This window comes from Meriones unguiculatus, chromosome 11, assembly GCF_030254825.1.
Source record: "Meriones unguiculatus strain TT.TT164.6M chromosome 11, Bangor_MerUng_6.1, whole genome shotgun sequence".
In the NCBI taxonomy this organism is placed as follows: Eukaryota; Metazoa; Chordata; class Mammalia; order Rodentia; family Muridae; genus Meriones; species Meriones unguiculatus.
This window is the reverse complement of record NC_083359.1, coordinates 77,429,872-77,446,598: the sequence shown is the minus strand read 5'-3', so window position 1 is coordinate 77,446,598 and position 16,727 is coordinate 77,429,872. Positions and strand designations below refer to the sequence as shown.

The following is a 16,727-nucleotide window of genomic DNA, read 5'->3' as shown; positions in this document are numbered from 1 at the left end:
GAAGCTTTGCCTCAATATATAAGATGCGGAGCAATGGAAGAAGACTCCCAGGCTTATAACCTCAGGCTTATACACACATAAGTTTACACACACACACACACACACACACACACACACACTCACACATATACACACACACACACTCCTGCACATACTCACACCCCCACACAACATGAAAATGCATAGACCACACATATACATATACAAAAATGTAAATATAATTCAGTATTAAAAGCCCCACTGAAAAGGGGCACCACCACCCCCATCTCACCCCAGCACACCAAGTCACATCAGGGCCTGAGCTCACCCTCATTCACTGAGGCCAGGCAAGGCAGCCCTGTTAGGGGGAAGTGATCGAAAGCAGGCAACAGAGTCCATGTCATAGACAGCACCCGCTCAGCTTACTAGGACACCCACATGAAGATCAAAATGCCCATTGGTTACAAATGTATAGGGGGCCTAGGTCCAGTCCATGCATGTTCTTTGGTTGGTGCTCCTGTCTCAGTAAGCCCCCATGGGCGTACGTTAGGTGACTCTATTGGTCTTCTTGTGGTGTTCTTGTCCTCTCCGGGTCCTTCTATCTCCTCACCTTCCCCCCCTCCACCCCTTCCACTGGACTCCCCCCAATGCTTGGCTGTGAGTTTCAGCATCTGCTTCAATCAGCTGCTGGGTGGGGCCTCTCAGAGGACAGCTATGCTAGGCTCCTGTCTGTAAACATAGCTGCCAGGAGGCCCAGCCAGGCTCCCCTTTTCTAAGGAGAAGGGGCAGGGGGATGAGAAAGCTGGCCCTGCCCTTCACCTGGGCAGCACAATGGAGCTGTGACATCAGAGCAGGAGCGCTGGCCCTGCCTCCTGCTGATGGCGGCCTTGAGTGGAACCGGGGCTGGAGGGCTCCCCCTGGTGGTGCCGATAATGAAGCGCCAGCGAGCTGACCAGCTCAGTACCGCCCAGGCCCAGATCCAGGATCGGCATGGCACAGGGCAACAACAGGGTAACTGGGAGGAGCCCCAGTGAGAATTCCGTGCTGATGATGTCACACATTGCGAACGAACATTTGCAAGTGAAGATGTGTGGACGGAGGGGTATACTGTGGGACACCACAGCTTCCATGATGAGAAGAAAGAAGAAAGAAGAAAAAAAGATCGGAATGGGAATGTTTACTCTGTGCTGTTGTATCCGTGGAAGCATAGAACATGTTTTTTATTTCGGGGGGCTCACACTTGCGAGATTGCCGTGCGATGGGAGAGGTGGCTCAGATGGCAATGTGCTTATCATGAGGGCATGAGGACCTCAGTCTGAATCTCCAGCACCAGCGTAAACGGTGGGCAGGCCTATCTGTAATCCCCACACTGAGGAAGTGGAGGAGGGGACCTCTGGAGCAAGGTGGCTAGCTTTGCTAGCCAAAACAGCAAACTCTGGGCTCAAGATAGAGACCCTACCTCGGGCTGGAGAAATGGCTCAGAGGTTAAGACACCGGCTGCTCTTCCAGAGGTCCCAGCAACCACATGGAGGTTCACAACCATCTACAATGGGATCTGGTGCCCTCTTCTGGCGTGCAGGTGTACATGCAGACAGAATACTGTATAAATAATAAATAAATAAATCTTAAAACAAACAATAAAACCCTGCACCTTAAAGAGAGAGACAGAGAGAGAGAGAGAGAGAGAGATCCTATCTCAAAAAACTAAGGTGGAGAGAAATTGAGGAAGACTTCTGATGTCAGCCTCTGGCCTACACACACTTCCGTGTGCACACACAGAGAAACGAAAGCATGATAGAGAGCTGTGAGTCTCAGCAGTGACTTTGAGCTTTTCAAACGGTGTCAGAACTGTTAAAAGCCTTTGACCCCTTTTAAAGGTGGATGAAATGTATTTGCATTATGAGATGAAAATGAGGCTTTAGGGCCCGGAAATAGGATATTATGGCTGATAACTATGGGTGACAGGGGGTGGAGGTATCACAGGTGATCTTCCCTGTCAGTCTGACTGTGTTTAGAATCACCATGGATCCCGCCCCCTGCTCTTTTTCTTGTCGGGTTGAGGTTGCCCTTATTGTGGGTTGTGCCCGAATCTCTCATCCACAGGACCTGCACCGTCTTAGGGTGCGTTATGATGGAGGCTCTTTATTATGTATACACCTTTGTCTCTTCCGGATGATTTGCAGGCCTCGATTCTCAAACAGCACACATGTCTGGGAGCCTGTAGTTACTTACCTGGGGGCAGAAGGGACTCTTCAGACCCTCATCCAAGAGAAGGGCTTGGCAATGGGCATCAGCGCAGTCACAGCAACAGGTCCTTGTGCTTTGCCCTCCTCTCCCCGACCCCTCCCGGAGCCAGCCTCGCCTGAGGCTTCTGCTCCCAGACAGGTTACAACCTGCTGTGTCAGTTTCACCAGTTAATAGATGACTAGGGAAGGCCTAATTGCATCGAAAGAAATTGACATCAGCTGGTGCTTGGGCCCCACTCAATTAACTTGTGTTCCTGAGCGGGTGGGGCAGGGGCAGCAGCCATTAATTACACGTCTTGGTGCCAGATGCGGCCTGCAATTCTCATCTTTAGTCACTCAGGGAGGGGGTTGACCCTGCTAACAGGAGTTTGGGGCCACTGATGGCAAGGGACCCCTTCAAGAGTGCAGAGACCCCCGTGGTCTAATGGAGAGTGGCTCTCAGCACCCTTCTCCATCTCCACTAGAAGAACGTCATCTTCTAAGACCTCCTAGCCTGACTTCACGTTGACCCTATGCTCCATAGCCCAGGCTGATGTGCCGTTGGGCTTCTGAATTCCTGTGGGGCTGCTTGGCCCCAAAGACACAGAACCAGTCTGGACATGGGTACCAGCTGATGTCACCAACTCTGCGAGGGCACCCGCCCTTACACACGTCTATGTCACACTGCTGCCTCCACAATGAAACCTCCCGAAGAGCCTCATTCCTGCATCACTTCACAGAAGGGCCAGATGATACGATGTAAACCTGGAACAACACAGGCTCCTGTGCCTGACCGCTGTGCCTGTCGCCGACCCCTGTGCCTGTGTCTGTGCCTGACCGCTGTGCCTGTGGCTGGAGGAAATTTAGGGTCTCTGTTTCTTAACCTGTGGCTCGGTTGATTGTTACTATCAATCTGCTCCAAGAGAGTACTCCGGGGGACACCTCAGCTCCTGGTGAAATGCGCATAGCCCTTCTGAAAGGGCAGACAGCATACTGGGAGGCAGGAGGGTCCCAACGCCTCTCCAGGTGTGTCTGTCTCTGCCTTACCGCGTGTAGTTAAGCAAGTTACTCATCCTCTCCGAGCCTGGCTTCTCCCTGCTAAATAAGAATCGGAGCCAGCTCTTGTAGAGTCTTTACATTTCACTTTTTCTAAAGTGAAGATCATGGGAGAGGGTAAATACAGAAAGAGGGAGAGGTCTTATAGACAGCAAAGGGGCCTCGTATGCCAGACCAGGGGCAAAAGCACCAGCCTGGAGGGGCGCTGATTGAAACTCATGACCGGCTCTCTAAGGTCTATAAAGAACACAGACAACTGTCTGCTGAGAATAAGTTAAAAAGCAGCTGGATTGGGCCAAGGTGTGATTGTTGGGATTGTTGTGTGGGGATTTGTGGGGACTGAGGGGAGGTGGAGAGATTTCTCTGGCTATACTTTAAAAGGATTCTCAAAAAATATTTTTTATTCTGTGCAAAACCCATGCAACATTTAATATTAAACTATTGTTTAACATATTGGTTACATTTATTTTCATTGTAGATGTGTGTGTGTTTATGGGTGTGTGTGCGCATGTGTGTGTGTATTCTTGTGGGCTCGTGGCTTTCATTTGTACTACTTTACCAGGATAGTGTGTGCTCTTCTTGGCTAGAGAACCAAGAGGAGCTTAAACTTGGCCCTTGCCTTTGTGCATTTGATGGACGTCGTGAGGTTCCCTTATGTCAGCCTCAGCTTTTCTCCCTTACGGGTTGGAAAGAGGCGTTCATAGCTCAGCAATGGCTTTACCAAAGGGACTTCCTTCCTCTCTAGTTCTTCATGAAATTACTGATCTGTTTTATTGGTGCAGAGTGTGGAGCTGGATCCCAAAAGGGACCCCTCATACTTGCACCATGGAGTCAGCACACCGCCAGCATGGGGGACCTGTCCTGAACACCTATAGTTTTCTGACTACTATTAATATGCTTTGAAATCTCACTCACAATTTAGGAGGAGGAGCCCAGAAGGCTTCAGTTCCCAGTTTGAGGCTGGACAGAGTCTGGCCAAATGGGCCTCCCAACGTGTTGCTTACTGCATCCAAGCCAGCAAGGGAGGGAGTTAGCTGGTGAAAGAGTCTGAATCTTGAGCCTGACCTTAGAAGGGACCTCCTACTACCTTGGCAGCTGGCATTACCATTCATACCTGAACTATGGTTCAGTGGGTGGGAACATCCTTGAGAAAAGCAAGCCTGGGTGTCTGTGGCATCAGGGGGCAAGAACTGCCCAGATGGAAAAGGAGGGTGATATGTGGACAGGGTCACTCCCTAGATCACCATTGGCCTTCTTTTCAACTTTCCCCCAGTTCTTGCTCCCAAGTCCTGCTGGCTTTAGTCACACACCAACCCTTGAGCTTCATGCCAGGGAGTTGGAGAAGCCGAAGGGGCTCGGTGCCATCCTTTTGGTAGGTGGTTCTGTAGGTGTCACTAATGTTTGGATCCCCTCCCTGGACAGCTGAGCAGAAGCGGAGCACCACACACAGAGCTCACACCTGAGTTCCCTAGTGGAGTTTGAAATTTGTAGATGTGCTCCTGTCCCCAGTGAGCCTCTGGCCCAGAGTTCTGCTGCTGCACTGGACAGGAGCTCTAGACGGCCGTGCTCAAAGAAGAAAGCGAGGATGGGATAGAGCTGACTATCATCTTTCAAGGCTTGAAGACCCTCTAGCTTGTTTAACCTCCCACTAACCTCCCTCTCTCCTGTCTTCGTCTAGCACGGACCGATGATGCCCTCGGCCAGGATGGATCCCCAGCTGCTGTCTGCTCATGTTCAGCCGGCATGACTGCTCCAGCTGTTTCCTGTAAGTATAAGGCACAGGCCAAAGCTTTCCTCCAGGAAGAAGTATTTGGGACCCGGATAGAATGATGGGTTCAGAGGGAGAGTCATAAAATCCTGGACTCAGAGAGCAGGTCCTCAGAATTCGTTAGTGACTAGACAAGTATTCCTCTTTGGTGGGGAACATATCCCTTGGGCTGGCCACCACTGAGTTCTGCCCCAGCTCTGAGAGGACCTAGGTGGGAACACAGGAACTTTGTTCTCCTTCTCATGAAGCTACTTAAGAGATAGGGGACCCACAGCACTAGCCTTGAAATCCTGGCTACAGATGCCTGCTACCCTACGGCTTTAGATATATCTCTGAAGTCTGGCCTCTTCGTCTGTGTTGTGCGATTTTTTTTTGTAAGGTCCAAGAAGGTGTATTAGTTACTTTTGACTGTGAAACAAGTTTAGCAGCTTAAAACAGTGCACACAGAACATCTCAAGAGTTTCTGTGGGTCGGGAATCCTGCCATGAAGAGCTGAGGCCACTGCTTCAGCGTCTGTCCAGCATTTGGGGTTTGGGCTGGGATTGTGGTTTCATCTGGGTGGGTGGGAAACAGACCTGCTTCTCTTCTCACTTGTGTGATGCCCTGATGCTGCAGTGACTTCTGGGCCATGCACTAAGAGCCTCCATTTCCAGCCTGTTATTGGCCACAGCCCACCTGCAATTCCTGGTCACGTGGCTCTGCCAACATAGCAACATAGCAGCTCACTTGCAGCAAAGCCAGAAAAGGGAGAGTGTTGCTTCATGAAAAAGAAACGTGAACCTTGAATCTGCCCATAGAAGTGACTTCCTACTATTTTTGCTGCTTTTTTTTTTTTAACAGGTTCTTAGATGCAAGTCATAGGTTAGATTGACACTGGAAGGAAGTTCGATATACAAGGCATGACTGCCAGGGAAGGGGATTATTGGGAGCCATTGTTAAGTCTGCCCAGCAAAAGAGGGGAAATAGATGGAAATGCCTGGTAAGCTATGCCATGCTATTTAGGTATAAGGATTTATTGTCATTTGCATCTTATTGCAAAAAGGGCAAGGACCCTGCCTGAAATAAGAGCAAACCACTAAGTGTGAGAATTTAAGTCCAAATTGTACTGTTAGTACCAGTACCTCAGGGACTGGGTCTGCTCAGCTCATGTCACACATTTATACACACCTTATATGTGTAAGGGCATGTAGAAGCATAAGGACACATTTAATTCCAGGCGAGGTGATGCACACCTGTAATCCCAGCACTCATGGAGGCAGAGGCAGGTGGAGCTCTGTGAGTTCGAGGCCATCTGGTATACAACGTGAATGAATCCAGAACATCCGAGGCTACACAGAGAAATCCTGTCTCTCAAAACAACAACAACAAAAAAGGGCACATGTAAGCAGCTGAAAAATGGCTGAGCCTTCTACCCACCCTCCCACAACCATCCTGGGTAGGGTCTTTAAAAACAGCAAAGAGCACCAAGCGTGGTAGCACACATCTTTAACCCCAGCACTAGGGAGGCAGAGGCAGGCAGATCTTTCTGAGTTCGAGACCACCCTGGTCTGCACAGTGAGACCCTCTCTCAAAATATTTATATACATATACGCAAGGGCCAGCTGTTGTGGTCACACCTGCAACCCTAGTACTTAGGAGGCTGAGACAGGAGAACTGCTGAGAGTCGGAAGGCATTCTGGGCTACATGGTAAATTCTGGGAAAGGCTAGATGACAGGATGAGACCCTGTGCCTAAAATTAAAAACAAAAAGCAAACCCAGCAAACTGGTATGAAAGATGTGTGTGACATCTCACTTGCCCTTCATACTCATTTGTAAGCTTTTCTGTGTCCGTTTGCCAAGGCAGAAAGGCAAATTTCCAAGATGGAGTGGCTGTGTAGAACACAGCTGGGCTCAAAACGAGCCATCAGTTGGCTGCTTCATCCTGCAGTGCCCTCCAGCCCATTTTAAACCACTGCTATTGCACAGCTTCCCTAAAACTGAAGGAGGGAAGACCAGGGCCTAAGGCAGGGAAGGAAGCGCTGTTCTTATGAGGCTTTCCCATAAGCCCTTGTCTTCCAAAAACCCCAGCAGAATAGGCTAAGGGTTTCAAAGCCAGGGTGGTGGTTTTACACCTGAAATGGCAGCCCTTGGGATTCTCTTGCAGAATTTCTACAAGTTTGAGGCCAGACAGGGCTACATAGAAAGCTCCAGGCTAGCCTGAGCTATAATCAGGAATCCTGTCTCATTAAGGCAGAAAGAAGGAAAGAAAGAAAGAAAGAAAGAAAGAAAGAAAGAAAGAAAGAAAGAAAGAAAGAAAGAAAGAAAGAAAGAAGAAAGGAAAGAAGGAAGGAAAGGAAGGAAGGAAGGAAGGAAGGAAGGAAGGAAGAAAGGAAGGAAGGAAGGAGGAAGGAAGGAGGAAGGAAGGAAGGAAGGAAGGAAGGAAGGAAGGAGGAAGGAAGGAAGGAAGGAAGGAAGGAAGGAAGGAAGGAGGAAGGAAGGAAGGAAGGAGGAAGGAAGGAAGGAAGGAGGAAGGAAGGAAGGAAGGAAGGAGGAAGGAAGGAAGGAAGGAAGGAAGGAAAGAAAGAAAGAAAGAAAGAAAGAAAGAAAGAAAGAAAGAAAGAAAGAAAGAAAGAAAGAAAGAAAGAAAAAGATGGATGGATGCCCAGATGCTTCAGGAACCCCCAGAAAATATGGCCTACCACATATCTGGGCAAAGCCAAACCGTCAACAGGGCTGCTCAGTTTTTTGCAGATGGAATCAAAAGTTGCGACTTGCTGACCCCTGGTGGTCAGTTACAGTCATAACTGTCAGCCATCACCCAACTTTTATTAAGCACATTAACTTCTGCTTTTTACCGTGGTATGGCGTGTATGGTGTTGGGAGCAGCAAGTATAGGAAACAGCATAAGACAATTATTGGTTACAATCATTAGTAGAAGACTCAAGATATTTCTCCATCAAAAGAGAAATAGCTCTTTTGCTATTACAAGCACTTGCTGTTTTTTTTTGTTTGGTTGGTTGGTTGGTTGGTTTGGTTTTGGTTTTTGCAGAGGACCCTGATTCAATTCCCAGCATCCACACAGCAGTTTACAGCTGTCTGTAACTCCAGTTCCAGGGGATCTAAAGCCCTGTTCTGGCTTCCTCGGGTACCAAGTACTCATACAGCATACCTACATAGGCACAGGCAAAACACTCATACAAGTAAAATGAAAGTAAATGTTTGTTTTTAAGCTGACTAGCACCCATCAAAATAAGCCTTGGGAAGTAGACTATGGAAAGGTACGGCTGTAGGATCCAGAATTGAGGCAAGGGCTCAGCAATGGGGCAGCCTTGGCTCCTTGGTGCCTTGAAGGATGTGTAAGATTTGAATAAACAAAGGAAGATGATGGTGTGCCCCCAAAGCCCCTCGGGACTTCCCATCACCCCCATGGAGCTGAATCTCAGTTCCTCTGGTGTCCTGAAGCCTGTCCGCTTCATGCCTACCCCTAGTGTGTCTGTCTTCCCAGATCCTTTCTGTTCTCGGGGCCTTGTTCCAGGAGCCCTACTCCCCTCCCCGCCACCACCTTCACCCCTGGACTGTTTCACTCAGTCAGCACCATCTTCTCTCAGCTTACAAGATTCACCTCAGACCTTAAACAAGGCATCTTCCTCAGTAATCGGCAGCCTCTCTGCCATGCCATGCACCCCTAGCCTATGGTCAGTATCAGAGGGTGTCTCTTTCCATCACTGAAGTCTAAACTTCCTAAGGATCAGGACTGCCACATAGGGCAGGGGCTTCCACTGAGGACACAAGGGCAGGTGAGAAGTTGCATAGTGGTGAACACGCAGGGAAGTTGGGGAAGGTGGGGCTTTTGAAGCTGTGTCCAGATGAGTGTATCTTTCACTCTTTTGGGGGTAATGGAAGTCCTAAGGGGCTTTTGGTGGTACGCCATTATCTTTCTCCATATGTTCAAATCTTACACATCCATCAAGGCACCAAGAAACCTTTCTTGGCTGCCCCATTCCTGAGCCCTTGCCTTAATTCTGGATCCTACTGTGACACCTTTCCATATTCTACTCAAGTCTTATTTTGGTGGAAGATAGTCAACTTAAAATATATATATTTATTTGCAGGCAGTGTCAGAAAGGTGCTGGAGTCACAGGCAGGCACAGGAGGAGGCTAATGAAAGTCTAAACTACAGTGGAAGGAATCAGGCCCAGGGAGGTGAGTTAGGAAGCCAGGTTACCAGTTCCCCCTGAACTGGTGCAGGGAACAGAAGACTGAAGAAGGTCAAAAGAATCTGAGATATTTCAGTCAAAGCAGCTAGGCACATCCTGTTCCCTGACTGAGAGTCTTATTTAGAATTTCTACAAGTTTGAGGCCAAGACAGGGCAACATGGAAAGCTCCAGGCCAGCCCAAGCTACAAACTGGAACCCTGTCTCAAAGAAAGAAAAGAAAAGAAAGAAAGAAGGAAGGAAGGAAAGGAAGGAAGGAAGGAAGGAAAGAAAGAAAGAAAGAAAGAAAGAAAAGAAGAAAAGGGAAGAAAGAAAGATAGAAAGGAAGGAAGGAAAGGGAAGAAAGAAAAAAGAAAGGAAGGAAAGGGAAGAAAGAAAGAGAGAGAGAGAGAAAGAAAGAAAGCTAATGTGCAAATAAGTAACCCGAGAGCTTTTGAGAATGCAGACTCGCACTCCTTGCTAGCACACGCCCACACTGCTGGACTAGAGACGGCTCAGTAGCAGCAAGGCTGCTCGGTACCTCTAAGGGAAGGAGAAGCAGGCTTTGTAAGGAGCACCTGGCGGGCAAGGGGTACCTCTGAGTCAAGGAATGGGTACCCCTTCATCCAGGTGACCACACAGGACGCATGGCTTGATAAGCATCAGCTGCTACCCTGGAATCATGACAGAGAGGGAGCACTCAGAGGTGGGCATCCATCTGAAGAGTAAAATAATGCCTTTATCCTGTGTATACTGAGTTTGAGGTAACAGCGTGACATCAAAGTACAATGTCCAGGTGAGAGTGGGTGGAGATTAGTGGATACGAACTCCAGGAGCCTTTTTCGGGGAGTGACATTCTTTTCTCAATATCTCTGTTCCTCTTGTTGTCTTACAGGTCCTCGTTCCCTTCACTGAATGTAAGTCCTTAAAATCTTCCCTCCATCATCAAGCTATCAAGCTATCAAGCCTCCACTGTACTGTGGGGGAGGGGGAGGGCGTAGAGAGGGGAGACTCAAAGCCCACCTCCCAGTGGCCTGCCAAAGGCCTGGATAGCCTCACCCAGAACTTCCCTCTGTCCTGTTCATTTGGCCCAAAGGACCAACACCAGTTTTCCTAGCCTGACCATGGCCTTCCAGGACCCAGGACGCTGCCCACCAACTCACTCTGGGCCTCATGTCCCCAAAGGTTCAGAAGCCATTGATATTTGTGCCCAAGAGAAAAGTAACATAGAGCCTGGCTTTTAGTGGGAGGCAGGCTGGGAATCCCAGGCGAGTACGTCAAAGCTTCGGAGCAGTGCCTCTTGTATAGAACATGGATAATGAGTAGCTATCTCAAAAGGTTAATGTGAATATTCCTTGGTTATTTCGGCGGGGATGGTGGGGGGTTGGGGGGGATAGGGGGCGGGAAGGTGGAGGTAGGAATACTTAGCATGATGCCTCACAGTCAAAGCCTTTCTCTTCTATTCCCTTTCTCTTTCTATTCCCTCTTGGAGCCGTAGGAGCAAGAAGTCAAGAAGGAAGCAAAGACAGGAGCAGGAGTTTTAGCTCAGTATAGGGCTTGTCTTGCAAGCATGAGTACCTAAGTTCAGACCCCAAAGAGGACCCGAGTTTGATCCCTAGAACCCACATTTATAAGGGGCCAGGTATGATGGTGGGCATCTGTAATCTTAGAATCAAAGAGTCAGAAACAGGCAAATTCCCGGGGCTCCCTGGCCATGTAACCTAGACTACTTGACAAGTTCTGGGCTAGTGAGAGATTCTGTCTGGAAAAAAAAAAAAAAAAGGTCTTGGTGGTGGTGGCACATGCCTTTTATCCCAGCATTTGGGAAGCAGAGGCAGGCAGATCTTTTTGAGTTTGAAGCCAGCCTGGTCTACAGAGTGAGTTCCACGACAGCAAGGGCTACACGTGGGGAAAAAAAGCAAAACCCTGTTTAGAAGCAAAACAAAACAAAAATAATAATAATGGCATCTGCGGAACAACATCCATGTCCTCTGGCCTCAGATACTCATCCCTACATACACCCACATTCACAGACATGCATATATAAAAAAGATGATAATGAAACAGAAAGAGGAGGGAAAGGGATAAAGATCGAAAGACTAAAGGAGAAACAGAGCAGCCAGCGCTCTGCCTGTCTTTTCCCTCCAGCAGCGGCCCATCCCACCCCACCCTGGGTTAAGCATAGTGAGTCCTCAGCCTTCAGGAAGCCCATGCAGGCCTGGGTCCACCCAGCTCCTGTCCTCCTACTTTCTGCTGTGCAGAGAATGCAAATCAACTCTTCCTCTTTGCAGAGTTTGATGGGGCGCCGGGCGGATGACAGCGGGAACAGTTGTGATCACTGGCGGAATCCTAGCTACAGTGATCCTCCTCTGTATCATTGCTGTCCTGTGCTACTGTAGGCTCCAGGTCAGTACTGTGGGCCTATACTCAGGGGCTAGGAGGTCACCAGCAAGCAGCTTCGACAGGATGAGGGCAGAAACTAAGGCACACTTCGGAGGCAACAAGGCCTCCTAGCATGAGTGAAGGAGGCTGAAAACTGAGCATGTTCAGAAGGGAGCTGTGCAGTCTCTCTCTCTCTCTCTCTCTCTCTCTCTCTCACACACACACACACACACACAGAGAGAGAGAGAGAGAGAGAGAGAGAGAGAGAGAGAGAGAGAGAGAGAGGAGAGAGAGTTTCCCGTACCCTACCAGAGGGTCCCAGGAAGGTGTAGGGCTCTCACATTCTCCTCTGAGATCTTGGCACTGGGAGACTGAATGTTGCTGAACCCCCGACCCCGAACCCTGTCCTTGATTCGTGTACGTGCCTCCCTCTCTGCTTCCTTGTCCACCAGGACACGCGAGGAAAAGGGAGAAGTACTGGCCTGGTAAAATTGGGAGTAAACGTTTGTGGGATGTGTGGGGCTCCGGTACTGGAGTGTTATCTCCCTTCCCCAACAAAATGGCCGACTCGCGGTACCCAGTGGAAGGTGGAGGAGGGTTGTTTCTGTGTTCGCTCAGGAGTGATGGGAGGGGGGAGCCAGACCGCCTCTCTCAGGCATCCCTTTTCCTTCCCCTCAGTACTATTGCTGCAAGAACAGCACAGATGCCGAGGATGCAGAGGAGGAGGAGGAAGAGGAGGAGCACGACCTCTCCATCCATCCCCGAGCCCCCACCTGCAATGCCTGCAGCTCCCAAGTCCTGGACGGCAGAGGCAGCCTGGCACCCCTCACCAGCGAGTCCTGCAGCCAGCCATGTGGGGTGGCCAGCCACTGTACCACTTGCTCCCCGTACCACACCCCCTTTTACATACGGACAGCTGACATGGTGCCCAATGGGGGTGGAGGCGAGAGGCTCTCCTTTGCTCCTACACACTACAAAGAGGGGGGAACCCCATCCCTCAAACTGGCAGCACCCCAGAGTTACCCGGTGACCTGGCCAAGTTCTGGGCATGAGGCCTTCACTAATCCAAGGGCTATTAGTACAGATGTATAATCCTTTCACCCTGATCTAACACACACCCAACACTGCTGTCCCAGCAGGAGCAATGGAGTGGTGAAGGGAACACTCCGATAGCCCCCTCCCTCCCCAGGAACCATCTCAGTTTCTCTGGCTTCCATAGCAGAGGGTTCACAAGGATGTGAACTATTGAATGCATGAGGACCAGGGCAGGACCCATCTCCAGCCCTGTGGCCCGGAGGTGGAGCCTGAGAAGTCTACAATGTCCCCGGTTTCTCCATGCCACACCCCTTCCAGCAAGCCCAAACCCTTTGCTTTCCTGGGCTCCGTAAAAGAGAACCAGGGAAAGCTAGGCAAAGGCTGGTGAGGCTTCCAGAGACCTTGTGAAATCAAGTAGGCGTGCCTAGAGGGAGTGGACCAAGAGGGAATGGTGAGAACTAGACATTCTGGAATTTGAGAGGAGACAGAAAAACGTGTTAAAGGATCCCCTCACAGTTTGCTTGCTGGAATGCATCCATGAGCTAACTTACACTCTATTTTTTACTCAGTTTGCCTTCTCCAATATGTATATTGAGTTCTGGAAACACCACATCTGCTACCTAGCCCCTCAAATTGACATCAAATTGACACTGAGTGCCACAGCACACAGCTGATTATGGGGACTAGAGCAAGAAGAGTCTATATAACCTTGTTTCCCCTTCAAGTCCTTTCTTATGTCTCCTGCCAGAGAACCTTTTCCGGGTTTTAATCACTAGAGTTCTAGAAGCCTAGTACTGATTATCCCTGTTCCTCCATGCTTAACCACAGGTGTAGATTCGGCCCTATGAGTGTGTGGGTGGATGCCCATTCCTGAGGGTAGGGGGCCGTACCCTCTCATGTACTCATCACCATCAGCAGCCATGTGGCTTTACCTCCTTCAAGAGCTGCAGAGCAGAAAGGTCCAGGGTACCAACAAGAAAGAAAAATATTGCCCTCTAGCAGCTGGACCAAAAAGGCAGTTAAAGTGGCCAGTCTCCATGGCAACCAGAAGAAGGGACCTGAGGTAATGCTGCAGCGGTTAAATTTCCACAAACCTGCGCAAGCTCCTCTAGAGGATGGTGCACCTACCCCTTGAGCGCCCATCTGTGATGTGACATTATGAACAGGACCATTTTATTCCATCAGGAGCCATGCCCTTCTCTCCTGAGCTGGGGGTGGGGTGCGGGGCCTGGCTCCTGAAGGTTGGCTGTGTCTTAGTAAGTAGACCTAATGCTTGCCTGCCCTCTTTTGGCCCCCTAACTCCCCAGTCTCATGTTGATGAGCTAGTTTGCAGTCTTACTCTAGTCTCAAGTCCCCCCACCCCCCATTTATCACCCAGCAGTGGCCTTATGTGTTTCTATTGTTGTTTATTTGTTTTGTTTGGCTTAGATCTTTTTTTTTTTTTTTTTTTTGGTAAGTACTGGTGATAAGTGCTCCAGTTACTGCTGTGATCAAGGGTCACTGTCCCCACTTCTAAGGGTTAACTCCAGAATCTCATGATGCTGTGGAGGGTGAGCCAAGAGAAGGGCTGGTCCTTCTCCTGAAATCTTGGCTGGTTTGACAGAAAGCAGGATGCACCTCTCATCATCAAGTGTAGATAATGAACGCTTGGTTAAGAAGCAGAAGACTCGCTCTGGCCACATTGTGTTCACTCCTGAGACCTGGCTATCTTCATCCAGTCAGGTTATCTTCACTGAGACTTACATTTTTCTCCAGGGAGGCAAAGCTTGCCTAGGTGGACTAAAAACGTCCCTTACTGTTCTACAAATCCAAGACTTCTTAGAAAGACCTGCTAGTCAGTCTTTCCTCTTGCCGTCATCCTGGCCTGGGCTGTATTAACTCTCCAGCAGTCTGATCTGGGCACAGGAACATTTGTTGTGAGCTGGAAACCACAAAAGGGGTGGGAGAAAGCTCACACAATTAGAAGACAAAGTCATTTCAATTGCTGCTGAAAGGCAAACAAGTCAGACCTAGGGCTGTATCTCTGCTGAGTTCTTGCTGGGTTTACACAAGGCCCAGGGCTCATAAAACCTAGCATGGTGGGCATGACTCTAATTCCATCATTCCAGAGATAGAGGAAGGCAGGCAGGAGTTGCTCAGTCATCTTTGGCTACATACGAAGTTCAAGGTCAACCTGGGCTACCTGAGACCCTATCTCAAAAACAACAAAATGTTTGTTCAGCCCCTAACTGAGCAGCCTCAAATGGCAAGCACTGCCACAGGAAGCCACCTCAGGAGTATTAACGAGATGTCCCCCTGTGCAGAGGGGTGGCTCCGCAGCTCCGGCACACCCATCTCCACCATCTGCCCATCCTGGGACACGCGCAACCTTTGACTTGCTGCTGGGCATGGCAGCAAGTCCCACTTCCTCACCACCAGCCCAGTGCCTTGCTCTCCTGTGGTTCCAACAGCTATGACTTCCTTCACCCCACATAACAATGCCATCATCGTACAAATGCCTTTGGGTAAACCGAGACAACCCAGCCAACTGTAACCCACTTGTGTAGTCGGGGCCTCTGGGTAACAAAGTACCCTTTGCCTTTGTGTCTCCTGTAGCTTTCTCAGCTTAAGCCACAAGTCAAGATCTGGATCCCAGGTGTCAGAGGGGAGGTGGAACACACCTTCCCTTCAGCCCACACCGTTTGAGGCCCAGGCTCCACCCTAGGCTGCAGGTCGGTCACCTGACCCCCTCACTCTTCACTGTAGCAATGTGAGCTCCATCCTGGGGAAGAGAAAGGTCACCCAACTTGGCTATCCTGTCCCTTTAGCTGTTGAGTCTACCATGAGACACAGTTTGTACACTCTTCAAACTGAACCGTAAACAGGAAGAGAAGGAGGAGGGGTCAGGGAATAGCCCGTCCTCTCCACGGTCCTTCTCCGCGTCACTCCACTTCTCCTGCTGCAGATTTCTTGTCTTGCATCTTTGATATCTTGGAACACAACCAAGCGAATGTCAAAATAAACGAGAGATTTTAAATAGAAAACCCAGAGGGTCTTGCATTCTTTCCCCGGGGAGGGGCAGCCGTGCATGGCGTTAAAATGATACTCATTTGAACACCCAAAGTATCCGGAATCTACTCACTTCTTTTCCTCTTTTACCTACACATTAACAAAGCTCTCACTTTATTGCAAGGTAATCCTCTTTGCTGAGTCAGTATTCACAACTAGGGAGGGTTTCCTGTTTCTTAGAAAAGGGCTTTAAGTGTGTTAGAGATAAGTTCCGGGGTATAAAGAAAGAGACCACAACTCCAGCTGAAGTGCCCGGAGAAGGCAATGTTCACTATTCTGAGGAGCGAGCACACCCAGACAGGAAGCTCCTTTGGTTTTTATTCTCACTCAAGGGGTGACTGTCTTTTCCCCATTGCCTGGGATCTTCACAGTCTTATTCAGTTGTCTAGTCTAAAAAGAATTAGTGTTCCAGAACTGAAAGGGGAAGAAGGAAAGGATCACTTCTTCAAGGAAAAAAGGGGCCACTTGCTGCTCAGGCTTTCACTTAACAGAAAACAGCATGACCTTTGTGTAAACAAATATTTTACTGGGTGGAAAGGTTATTAAAATTTTTTGTATAGAAGTCCTACTTGGTGGGGGAAATAAAAAGATGTGAATTTCTTGTCCTAAACAAAATTTTTACAGTGTTGGTTTTCTGTTTTGTTTTTGTAGTTCTTCTAGGTGCCCTGCCCAGGGTGGTGAATTCAGTGGGGAACCAGCAGTACAGACTTTTGCCCCTGCCCCTTCCAGGCCTGCGCTTTCCCCACCTCTCTTCTTTGGGGTCCAATTATTGTTTCTCAGAAGACTTATCAGTGTTACACAACCAGTCCCATGTTTCGTGAGAACGGAAGATAGTCGCACAGAGACTGCAAAAACAAGAGAGATGGAATGGAGGCTAGAGAGCTGAGAACTAGCTTTGTACGTGAAAGGGAAGGGCGGAGAGCGGAAAGCAGAGAGCGGTGGTACGTGCCTTTAGTCTCAGCACTCCAGAGACAGAGGCAGGCAGGTCTCTGTGTTCAAAGGTAGCCTGGTCTACAGAAAACAGCAGGACAGGACAGCCAGAGCTACACCGAGAAACCCT

At 49.3% G+C, this 16,727-nt stretch overlaps 1 protein-coding gene across 1 annotated transcript in view; it reads left to right on the top strand.

The window, feature by feature from the left end:
• The window catches only part of LOC110563210 (protein FAM163A), a 75,471-nt gene extending 59,208 nt beyond the window's left edge, over positions 1–16,263 (top strand). Inside the window, exons 2-5 of the mRNA XM_021660206.2 lie at positions 4,939–5,025; positions 10,098–10,119; positions 11,494–11,608; positions 12,263–16,263. Of these exons, the coding sequence (XP_021515881.1) occupies positions 11,516–11,608; positions 12,263–12,676 (507 nt within the window). The 5' untranslated portion in view covers positions 4,939–5,025; positions 10,098–10,119; positions 11,494–11,515 and the 3' untranslated portion in view covers positions 12,677–16,263. The remainder of the gene's footprint in view (positions 1–4,938; positions 5,026–10,097; positions 10,120–11,493; positions 11,609–12,262) is intronic.
• Positions 16,264–16,727: the final 464 nt, after the last annotated feature.